The sequence below is a fragment of the Triturus cristatus genome, chromosome 1_2, assembly GCF_964204655.1.
Source record: "Triturus cristatus chromosome 1_2, aTriCri1.1, whole genome shotgun sequence".
Lineage (NCBI taxonomy): Eukaryota > Metazoa > Chordata > Amphibia > Caudata > Salamandridae > Triturus > Triturus cristatus.
In genome coordinates this window covers 84,549,131-84,561,325 of record NC_140580.1, presented here as the reverse complement: position 1 = coordinate 84,561,325, position 12,195 = coordinate 84,549,131, and the positions used below count along the sequence as shown (strand labels likewise).

Here is a 12,195-nt window from a genome sequence, read left to right as displayed (position 1 = left end):
TCGGAGATTGAACACATTCAGGTAGTTGAAATCTATGTTAGCTCTCATAGGGCCAGATGTATGAACATATTTTCCCAGACACAGAATGGGTAAAACTGTTTGATACATCTGGTTCATAGTGTTTATAATTTAGGGTCTGTTTGGCTTAGGGTCGTTTAGGTAATCCTGTAACAAGTATTGCCTCCTTCCAGAGCACAATATATTACCAAGCCCTCTTTAGATTTTAGATTTTGACATTCACATGGTAGTGAAGTCAAACAGGCAAGACTCACACTTGGAGGCAGTATGTATGGGGTAAAATAACAACTTTGGAAAATGCAGGTATCACTTAAAATTAATAATATGTTCAAGCAGTGTTATTCTTTTAGAAAAAGATATGAAGACTTTACTATAATTAGGGCAGTAACTTCAAGAAGTTTAATTGATCTTACGCTCCTGAGTACTTTGTAGTATATTTATAGGTACATTACATACTTTCTCTGCCCATTGGGGGGCACTATATGTAAATCAGGGTTACACTCTCACTTGTATTTAGCCTTAAGAGACAAGAACAGTACCTGCTTGTGGATTGATGTTTCTTTGAGTATATCACACTGTTCAGAATCCGTGGTGAGACCACGGCCACACTGCGGGACCCCCAGCAGTATGAAGAGTGGGGACTGTTGGAGCACCACAATACCCCTGTCACCATAGGGATCAAGGATCCCGCTGAACTGCAGTATGCAACTGGCTGTAATATGTTGGCAGTGCCGCTGCCAGCACTGCTGAGCATAATACGAGTTGCCTTTTCATCGCCATTTTAATGGTGGCGATCCCGCCATGAAAAGAGTGGCGGAAAGGCAACAAAGGTGAACCTAGCAGGGCCCCATGCCAGATTTGGGCCAGGGGTTGCATGCGTGGGGGGCACATGTGTGCACCCCTGTATATGCACCCCCACTTCCTGCACCTTGTGGCATGTATGCCACACTGTACAGGAAGGTGCAGGAGGCAGTCTGACTGTGGTGGTCGGCATTATAGGCTCTTCTACAAGGCTTTCAGACAGCCGCAACACTTGCGGCCACACCAGGATTTAACTCCTGATCTGGCAGGCAGCGCACAATGGGTTTGGCGGTCCGACAGCAGACAATGGAGGACCACCACCACTGTAGGGCAGTCAACTTGTAATAAGGTCCTAAGTGTTCAAAGTCTTCATGTGGATTATCAGTTCAGTAGAAGCAGGAGAATGAAGTCAGCATAACAATGTTCAACAGCAGTGCGTTTGTGGGACTGTCAGTGTTGGAGTAGCCTTTACAGGTTACACTTGCTCTATGGACTCTAATGCTGCATTAAATTTGGGGGCCCACATGGTGTGCATCTTCTCTGCTGACTCACTGATCTTGGGGATTATAGTGTCTAAGCTGTTGAGATGCAGGATCTTCTCTGTGGCTCATGGTTGTATTAGTGGTGATCCTGCTATTGGTCATCTGCATTGGTCAGGTAAAGGGGCGGGAAGCAGTGGAAAGCCACCAACTTGGGGTGTCAAGGAAAGGTCATTTATGTTGACCTCAAGTTTGTGGGTCATAAGGGTAGGGAATCTTTGCACTCCAACTGCAGGATCTCATTGTGGTACAAGGCCACTACTCAGTATGGAATAACAAGGTCAGGCACAACCACCTCATGTCTAAAGATATTCGATGGAAGGAGCCTTGACACTTCCAGGGCAGAGTCTTACAAAAGTGATGGGCCACCGACTTGGGGTGCTTTGACAAAGTCATGATACCCTGATGCCTTCAAGAATTGCTTCTTAAGAATGCTTTTTTGGATCCAGCTGAGCAGCCGAGAGTCCCCTCTGGTCTCATTGTGACGTAGAAGCCTCAAGAACGTCACAGCAATAGATTTTAAACAGCACTGTGCTGGTCGATCTAGGTGCTCTCTAGACAGTCTACCTCTCTCTCAGCAGGGCTAATCAGCAGAATGTGTGTCTCCAGTGTTTTGGGTGTAGTCCTACCCCTCAAAGGGAGGTAGGCAAGAATTCTATCTCTTGTCCTCAATTTACTCTACACAGGTGTGCAGAGCTTCTTCAAGTAAACAAGTAAATTGAACAAACAGGATATTTTTCAGAGGTTAGTTTACATCCAGCTCTGGGTCACCTGGCCAATTCAAATATCGATTCTGATCCAAAGTGAGCCCAATGGCACCAGTTTTAGGTGAAACTGTCCCGCTGGATTTGCTAATTGCAAATCAGACAGTTTTGTCCAGCAGCGTAAAGCACTTGATGCACGGGTGGGCTAGGCAGCCTTCACTGTGAATAGTACATTGCATGGCCGTGATGTATAGCCATTCATTTTTTAGGTATTCCTCAGGTCAATCTGCTAGAGCTGATTTTGCCAGCCCTGTGTACAATCAAAGTTCTCTCATTGTTCCGCCTCCAAATGTATGTTTAGGCCAAAGACCTAATCTTGGCTTTTCATGTGAGAAGGAAAGGTATTTGAGAAGAGCAGCACAGAGAGATATGAAAGTTGGGAGACAGCAGAGATTCTCACTACACTTGTCAGCAAACGTTTATGCTAAAGGTTTCATCCACAGAAGAGAAGACCTCAACATGGGTCCCTCATCATGAGTATCTCATCCTCTAACATACCCATGCAGTTTGATGCACACTTCACATACATTCATTGGGAGGAAGTAGGGTCCTACCAGAGCCTACTGCATATTTGTATCATGGAAACCCAACAGACATTCTCACTGCTGTAACAAACATAAAATAGCCTATACCCCCACTATTATGATCAGCTGCATCCAACCTTTAATAGTGTCGTGGCCTTGTCTAGGGACGATAGTCCCCCATGTTGAACGTAGTACCACATCGGATACATTTGTAATGCAGATTCTTGATGGAAGTTTTCCCTCAAAGTTTCTACAGGCTCTCATTTTTAACCTTTTGGTTGTTTCCCTGTAATGTAGAGGTGAAATGAGATTCTAAACTATTTGTCATTCTGCCTATATTTTCTATTAGATCTCTTTGCCTGCTATTCTTATGGCACAGTATAATATTTTACTTTCTATTTGACTCTTTACATTATTTTAATCTTTATAGTTGCTTTGATGTAAGAATTGCTGTAGTCTTGACAACCTATGTATATTATTTGAGTCTCTTGGTTACTTATTTTGCATCTGTTTTTGTTTTGACCTAGGAGGCTGGTAAATTCCATATGGCTATTGTATTCATTTCCCTCCTATGAGTTGTACAGCTGTGCTCACCCCCGGTAGTTTGGCATAGAGCAGTCAGACTTAGGTTAAGAGGCAATGTGTAAAGTATTTGTGCAACACTTCAAACAGTAAAGTAGAGACAACACCATGCAAAAAGATACAACATCTGGTTAGACAAATAGAACTTACGTTAATAAACAAACAAGACTAAAACAACAAAAATCCAATTAGTAGAAATGAAGTTCTTAAATTGTAAAGGAACAAACTGAAATGTAGATCATAAAAGCATGAAGCGTCAACTGAGGCTACCGGGGTTGACCCTCGCAACTGTGGTGATGGTTCCCCAGTGGAGGAGATACGCCATTCTGAGTCTTTCTTTGATGGCAATGCAGGGATTCTGCTGGACCAGCACTTTGAGCCCACTACCAAGGGTCCAGGACTTGGCTGGCATCACTTGGCAGACTGCAAGTGCTGTTTCAAGATGGTTGGAAGTCTTTTATGTGACTAGAAATCAGGAGCCTAGCCAGCAATCCCTTGAAGTCACTCTGTGTTCAATTGATGCAGATACAGTCCTTCTTAGTCTGGCCAGAGGGGCTGTAGGTCCGCACATCGAGAAAGCAGTTCTTTCTTGCATCACAGCAGTCCAGCAGAGGGGCAGTCCTTCAGCAGCACAACAGTTCTTCTTCCTCGCAGAGTCTTCACAGGTACAGAAGTGAACTTACATGGTAGGGTCAAAAGTCCTGTTCTTATACCCAGCGGTTCCTTTGAATTGGGGATACTTCAAAGAAGGGTATTTGAAGTGCCCAGAGGTCCTCACTTCCTGACCTGGCTCCAGACTCACTACAGAAGGTATGCAGCCCTTTGTGTGAGGAGAGGACACAGCCTATTCAGGTATACGTTTGAGGCTGCTACTAGATCCTCCCTCCCATCCTCTCAGAATGTCCCATCAAGTCACACCTAAGCTCCCATTGTGTGTGACTGTCTGGGGAGTATAAAAAAGGTCCAGCAGTAACCATCCACGGACATGTATATTAGACAGGCTGCAGGCACACAGGGCCAAGAGCAGAAACATGCCCTCTTCCTTAAAGAGGCAAATGAAAAATGTTAATGATAAATTGGACGTTGTCATTAAAGAGGATTAATCATTACAATTTCAAAGCTACTAAATGTGACAGCTCTACCTCCTTCCAATTGAGAATTATAGCTCATTAGATGTAAAAAGGTATCCCCAATGTTTTCCCATGTGGGGGGTAGGCCTGCAGTAGGGAAAAACGAATTTATGAGCTTTTTACTACCAGGACATGTAAAACTTCTAAGTACATTTTCTACCTTTTAATTACACAGGACCCTGCCCTATGGGCTATCTATGACCTACCTTAGGGGTAATGTATACGTAATAAAAGAGGGTTTTAAGGCTTGGCAAGGGGATTTTAATGCAAGTCGACATGGTAATATACACATCACACAGAGGCTCTGCACCAGCAGGCCTGAGACATGCTTAAGGGGCTACTTAAGTGGGTGGCACAATCAGTGCTGCAGGCCCACTGGTAGCATTTAATTTACAGGCCCTTAGCACATGTAATGCACTTTACAAGGGACTTATAAGTAAATTAAATATGCCAATTGGGCATACGGCAAACAAACCATGTTTAGGGGAGTGAGCACAAGCACTTTAGCAGTTAGCGAGCATGGAACTCTAAGGCCAACAAAAATTAGGTCAGAAAAAGAGGAAAAGGAAGGCAAAATGTTAAGGAGTGACCCTGCAGAAAGGGCCATTTCCAACAGCCTCTGATATCAAAACATAATTTAAAGCCTAAACAAACAAATAGTTGAGCATTAAGTCAAGAGAATCAGTGCAAATCTATGGATTTGTATTGTTCAATTTTGTAACCAAACCTTCAATTTTTTAAAGTCATCCTAAAAAGCTCTGTTGCTCAACAAACAAACTGACACATTACATCATCAATTTTTCATAATATATGAGTAGACCTCAACTACTTTAAATGATAGACAATAGACAATTGTAGATGGCAACCAACATGTGTTTTCCCTATTAAAGCCCATTTTGGAATGTTTGTAAATTTGAAAAAATGCATGTTCAATTAGATATACATCTAGCATTTTGAAAGAAAAATGTAAGTGTATACAACAAAATACAAATATTATAATCACTGTTCGTAGCTCTACACACCACATAACACAAATTCCTACTATTGATTAATTTACAGAAGATTTGACAACGCATTCATTGTTTACTCCTACACAGTGAGGAGCTTATTTGTTAGGGACACCCTTATCATAATCCAACACTAGAGACCTTCAAAGGCAAAATCCTCCAAGTTCACACCTTGCTTAATTTTAAAGGTCAAATAGTCCTATTAATAACAAATTAATAATAATTAACTCATTCAGTGTGCAGAATTGACGGTCAAGCAATATTTCAGGTAATAAAAATGATTGGAGTAGATGGTCCTGATGTTGGTAGCGACATAGGTAAACGTTTTTCTTAACTTGCCACAATTTTTGCGAGTATATGTGCATCTATTTTTGTTAAATAAACAAAAACAATTATTCCTCCTCCTTGTTTTCATATTAATTTGTTATTACACCTGTCCTTTCATCCTGTAGGTAACCCCTCTTGTGGCGGTATCCTGTCTCAGCCATATGGGACTTTCACCAGCCCCGGCTACCCATATTCTTACCCTAACAATGCTCGGTGCTTGTGGCAGCTGGTGGCACAAAACAACTCCTGCATTCAAGTCACCTTCTCCGGAGCACGGTAGGTGATACAGGATAGGCTTATAATATTTTTTGTTTTTTGCTTAATGACATTCTGCTTTTATTTGCAGTCAAATATAGCCCTTGACATTTTTAGATCACAGCTCGTACATGCTTAAGATTTAGGGCCTTATTGTGAATTTGACGGATAGTAATTCATCATTCAGGCTGGAGGAGGACATTACCTTTACCATCCTGATGGACTACTGCCCATCTGGCCCTGCAGTCTTCTCTGTACATTCAAAGTAACCACTGTCACAGCGGTTCCTTTCAATGTCCACATGTTTGGTGGACTGCTGCAGACCTTTTTGATGGCCATCCAGTAATTTTTGTTCTGTGTTTTTTTTTTCAGAAACAAAATCTCAAAGCAGAAGTTTGTTTCAGAAAAACAAAAAACGAATGACCCCCTACACCCTGGGAGTTCCCTCCAAGGGTGTGGGGGCATTATTGTTTTTTCTGTCCCTCACTGTCAGGTTTTTCCTGACATGAATGGAGAAAAAAAATAACCCTTACACCATCCTCCCTGAACAAGTTATGTCCATCCTACGGTGAAAGTGTTCTTTTGATGGAGCCAACTGGGGCTGCGAAAGAAATGATAAGGTTTGCCCATCTCTAAATGAAAGAGTTTGGCAGGCAGAATACTCCGCAACGTTTGTGATGAAGTACCTTGTCCATCAAATTTAAACTAAATTAAGTACTCAGCATTTACACTTATGAGCACAACACGGAAGTGAGCTAAAACAAGACTGTGGTATCAATGCACCCAATGTCTAATGTTCAGTGTATCTCATTTATATTTAAGTGTTTGACTCCCTTAGTAAGGAACTATTTTAATGAGAAAGAAAACATCAACCATGAAAAGAATGCTACAGTACAAATTCTTTTTGTAAACAATATATACTAAATATTAAATGCCAGTGCTTAAAATTGTTATTAGTAGGGCGCAGTTCATGCCTTTGTGGTTTCCACTCACTTCAACCTGGTGTCAGCCACTGCCACCGTTCACTGTCTTCTAACAGCATGTGTGATGGTGGAACTGGTGAATCAACCATCAACCACAGAATGCTTGTCAAAACTACTCACAACTGGCAGGGTTTTTACAGAGCAAAACATTTTATGCAGGTTGTTGTTGAATTACTTTGATACGAAGTGGTGATGCAAGAACGAATGCATAGAAAGGTTGATCAGATAGGTATGTGGGTTCCTCTTGGTATATACCGATCATTCGCTTGGACTAAGGGTATGGTAAATCAAGCTCACTGGCCAAGTCTAGGTCATGCTTCCATAGTTAAACTACCACCCAGTCATGGATGTTCCCATTTCAGGGCACTATATGCACATTAATGACTGGATTAGTATATTATTTCTCTCAATACTCCCATCCTCAATCCCATTACATGTCCACCATTGAACACGTCCTGAGTGTCTTGAGGAAAATCAGCAAATTTGGTGATAGTTACAGCAGCCAGAGATCCCAAACCCTGGACAGATTGTGGGTTCTGGTTATCTGAAAAGCATATCAAAGCTATGTACTTGAGTATTCCCTCTATGACCCAAAAGCATACGACAGGACATTTAATACATAAATCAATGGCTTGCAATTGCACCTGACCTATCTGCTGAAGAATGCATACACCAGCACGTCATTATGGTTTGAACATACTGGAAGAAACTCTTTATCTTTAATGTGTGCAAAGTAAGACAAATGCTGGGCTGCAGTGGTGCTGGAACTATGGGTGCTGCAGCACCCTCTGAGATCATACAGAAGAATGGCAAGAAAGCAGGACAATACACATCTGCCTTCACAAATAACCTGTTGCCCAGCGTTTTGAAACATAAACTGGAAAGAGCGTATTCAAACAAGGTTCTACACATTCTTTATATTATGCAGGTCAATGGTTATGATTATCTAAGAATGAGGGGCCAGATGTACTAAGCATTTTTCCAGTCGCAAACGGCCCAATTGTGAAAGTACAAAATGAAAAATGCGATTCAGTAACTTGTTACCGAATTTCCATTTGCGATTTGGTATTTGGAAGGGGCGTGCTTTGGGTGTCCCTTCCAAAGACTGAATCGGTATGGTATGCACAGGGCCGAACTGGCCATAGCGGGCACCAGACGTTTTCCTGGTGGGCCTGAAGGGTGGGGGCCGTGTCTGGTCAAGGGGGGCAGTTTTGCAGCAGTGCTGCAATATCGGCCCCCTGTACCAAAAGCAGCAGCAGTGTTTCCCACCAGTAACATTCCCGCCCAACCCTCCCACAGCTAGCCCGACTTAACTGCCAGGGCTGGTTTGCCTTCCCAGTCCGGCCCTGTTTGAGAATGTTGAAAACATATGATTTAAGAACAGAAAGTGAACCACTGCCTGCTCTTAAAAGATGACACTTCAAAGTTTAATGTTTTTCTATGCAAACGTATCCCGTTTTCCTCTTAGGAAAACAGGCTGCATTTAACAAAAATATGATTGCTTCATTTAAAAGTAATCACAGACTTGGTGGTCTGCTAACCTCACCAGGCCACCATCCTTGTAATGGCTTCAATTCCTAGTATGTCACTAATTTAAACCTACCTTATTCATGAGGTCGGTCAATTTGCGACCCACTAGGAATCCCTAATTAGGAGTTGTACATTTTCTGACATTAGGAATTGCGATTTCCTATTTGCAATTTGGTAAGAATCACACTTTGGCATGTGCAGTTCCTTGTTTTTGTACCTCTGGCCCAAAATGTAAGCATTTCAAACTTCACTCTAATGACACCGGATTGGAGACAGGAAACAGCGAAAGGTGAGGGTTATGAAAAAAAATGTTTAACAGCAGATTCTTCCTTTCAGAAATATACAATTATTTTGAAAAGTGGGCTCCTTATTGAAAATTTTAATGAATCAGTTGACCTCTTAATACTGAAGCTCTTAGTATGGTCAAAATGAGCAATGGTAAATAGGTAATATTTGTGTGATGCACACAGGTTAGATCTATTCCCACTTATAATGCTATTTCTTAAATATTAGATTATTCGGTTTAGTATAACACCATTACAGATCAAGAAATCAGTGTATATACTGGCACAATAATAGATCTGGTTTCTCATGATGGCAGGGTACTAATAGCTTCTAACCAGCTCTAGTAACCTTGTTAATTCAGTCAAGCTACTCACACATTAATTAATACTTAAGGATATTGAAGACTGTTTAAAGTTTCTTTTCTTTGGCACTTAGGGATTTTTCTCTTCCTCTAACCCAGCTAAAAAAATCTTTTGCACCCAAAATGCTGGTTGTAGCCCATGTGAGTTCAAGTCTAAACATGTCCGATGATGAAGCATGCTACAGTTCAGTGGATAAGGCTTTGCAATTCCCAGTGGCATATCTGTCTTCAATAGTTATTGACAGATATATAAAACCCTATTCTTCCTTATTGTGTGTTTTGTAATTGATAAGGAGAACAGAAGAATAGGTCCTAACGACCTCTACCCCTTTTGTGTTTGTACACTATAAAGGCTGCCTAGAACTATGCATGCCCTCTGCACTATGGTGTACAGCTGTATGTGTGAAATCTGGTTAGGAATTGTACAAAGCATATCCTTGCAGTACAGAATACTATGCTAAGACAAATTCTGAAACATTTCACACATTGTATGCATGTTGTGCAATGCAGCAGACATGAAATGTATTGAATGTTTGGTGAAATGAGAAATCTTTCCTTTTTATTGCCAGCTTCAATGAGTAGTTTTGTTTTGTTGCAGAGCTCGGTCTTGCTATTTTATTAGACAAGGTTTTATGTCAAAACTATGGGTGATTGCTTTGATCTACCCAAGACAAAACAAGAAATGCACCCTTGAAGCAAAGTGTTGCAAAGCAGCAAAACTCACTATTTATTCTGAGAAAAGGGCACCCTTTCCAAAGGTAAAATACCTTTTGTGGTGATGGGAATTACCAACTTTTTTGTAGTTTTCCCCAGGGTTTTTCCTATTTTTCTGAACCCCTTTTTGTTGACCATAGTACCCTGCTCTCTTTGCCCTCCTAACCAGTGGCAAAGTGTATGTGCTCTCTCTTTTAAACATAGTAAAATTGGTATACAACTGATTTTCACATGTACTTATAAATCCCTACTATATGTTAATACATGTACCCAGGGCCTATAAATTAAATCTCTGGTAGCTTGGCACGAAAGCAGTCAGGTTAAACCTGGAGGGAATATGTAAAGTATTTATGCAGCACTCAAACGGTGACAAAAGTGAAAACACAACATAAGAAAAAAACTCACCAATTTAGAGAAGTAGAGTAAAATGTAATTCATTATTTGACACCAAAAAAACTAAAATCCAATCATTAGAATCAGATTTACAAAATTATAAAGTTTAAAGTGAAAAATTGTGCCTGAAAGATCAAAGCACCAATCGGAGACATCTAGTTGCATGAGACCTGTGCAAAGAAGAGTTAGGGCCGACCACGATGGAGTGCGGTTCAGATAGACAAAGTGGATTGTGCCTGGTCACCCCTTATCTTTGAACTTACAATATATTTCGAAGAAAAATGTCCAAGAAGGTACAATTCAGCAGGGTAAAACAGTCGGAGGTGTCCTAGGAGCCGAAGGCGCCCCCATCAGGGAGCAGCTGGACACGGTTTTGGTGAATATTTCAACATTGTGACTTAGTCTCTTTTTTGAAAGTTGAAAATCTCCAGAAGGATGTAGCTGCAGGATGTATCCGACAAGGGTTCCATTAGGCCAGATATTTTCAGAGAGGAACCCCTTAACAGGATTTGCTGCTGCAGAGAAGAATGTAGCAGGAGTACCGCAAAATGAGGCCGACCGGCGATGCATCTTGGGTGAATCGTTGCGCAGGTAGGGCCCATCTCCTCTTGGTTCTCAGGGAATATTGGGCAGAAAAATTCCCAGATTTTTGATTTGGGCTACATGGGCACCTGTAGCACCACTTCCAAGGGTATAGGGCTAGATGGATGGCCGCCCCATGGATGGTCATGACTTACTCAGGCTTCCATCCAGGTGTGATTTCAAGATGGTTGGAGCCTTTTCTGTCCCTGAGGCTCTGATCAGGAGACCAGGCAACTTGCCCTTGGAGTCACTGTGGTAGCCCTAGGTTCAGGTAGAAAAGTAAGTCTAGCAGCAGGATAGTCCTCTGAGGGCACAGGGCAGGCTTCAGGTATCAGGGCCATCTGCTGAAGTACACAGCAGGCCACAGGCAGCAGGGCAGTCTCCTGAGAGTCCTCAACAGAACCAGAAGTGAATTGTGAAGGGGGTTTAAGGGTCCTAACTTTATACCTGGTGCCAGCTTTGAAGTGGAAGAAACTTCTGGAGTCCCCTGTCACCGCCCCCCCTCAGATAGTTCTGGGATTTCCCCCTGCCCTGGTCCCAGGATGTCTTAGGGCACAGACAACTAGTGTGAAGTAATTTGTGTGTGGGCTGAGGCAGTTTATTTGAAGTGCAGCTGGGGCTATGCACAGCTCGGCCACTCCCATGCTGTCAGGATGGCCCATCCTGTTAACGCCCAATCCCTCTACTGTCTGGCTGTCTGTGAGAAATACACACAGGCAATCTGCCAACTACACTTATTCATGTAACCTAGAAAGCAGTCTGCAGGCACCAAATGGTTAGGACAAGAAAATTACAGCTTGATAAAATTGTAATTTTAGGAAATGTGGCTAAAAATCTGACATTACCATTAAAGAGGATTTTAAATTACAATTGTTTCGACACTAAACTTAATACTGTCTATAAACAAAAGTAATCACTCTAGGAGTTTTTAACTACCATATATGTAAAACTTAAAAGTACATATCCAACGTTTTAAAAACACTGTACACTGACCTACGGGTTCTTTAGAGCCTACGTTAGGGGTGGCATATGTATTACAAAGGTAGTTTTAGGGTTCACAAAGGGTTTATTTTAACTGGTTGAATTGGCAGTTTATAACTGCATTTAGACTGCAGTAGAACATGTTTTAAGGAGGTACTTAAGCGAGTGCTCAAAGAGTGCTGCAAGCCAATTAGTAGCATTTAATTTACCAGCCCTAGATATATGGTATAGCACTTCACTAGGGTCGCACAAGCACTTAAAGACTGGTTAAGAGTGATAAATTGCACAAAGTCCTAAGGTCAATGAAAACAAATTCAGCAAAACAGGAGGGGAGAAGGCAAAACGTTTGGGGGTAGACCACCCTAAGGCTGACAAGGATGGCAAGTCTAATACCAACCCTGCCCCTACAGCCTGAGTAT

At 41.8% G+C, this 12,195-nt stretch overlaps 1 protein-coding gene across 10 annotated transcripts in view; it reads left to right on the top strand.

Moving 5' to 3' along the window:
* LOC146866846 (scavenger receptor cysteine-rich domain-containing protein DMBT1-like) overlaps positions 1-12,195 on the top strand; it is a 1,139,300-nt gene that overhangs the window by 859,713 nt on the left and 267,392 nt on the right. For all 10 annotated transcript variants that reach the window (XM_085602006.1, XM_085601995.1, XM_085601984.1 and 7 more), the window contains one exon: positions 5,818-5,968. In XM_085602006.1, the coding sequence (XP_085458132.1) occupies positions 5,818-5,968 (151 nt within the window). The remainder of the gene's footprint in view (positions 1-5,817; positions 5,969-12,195) is intronic.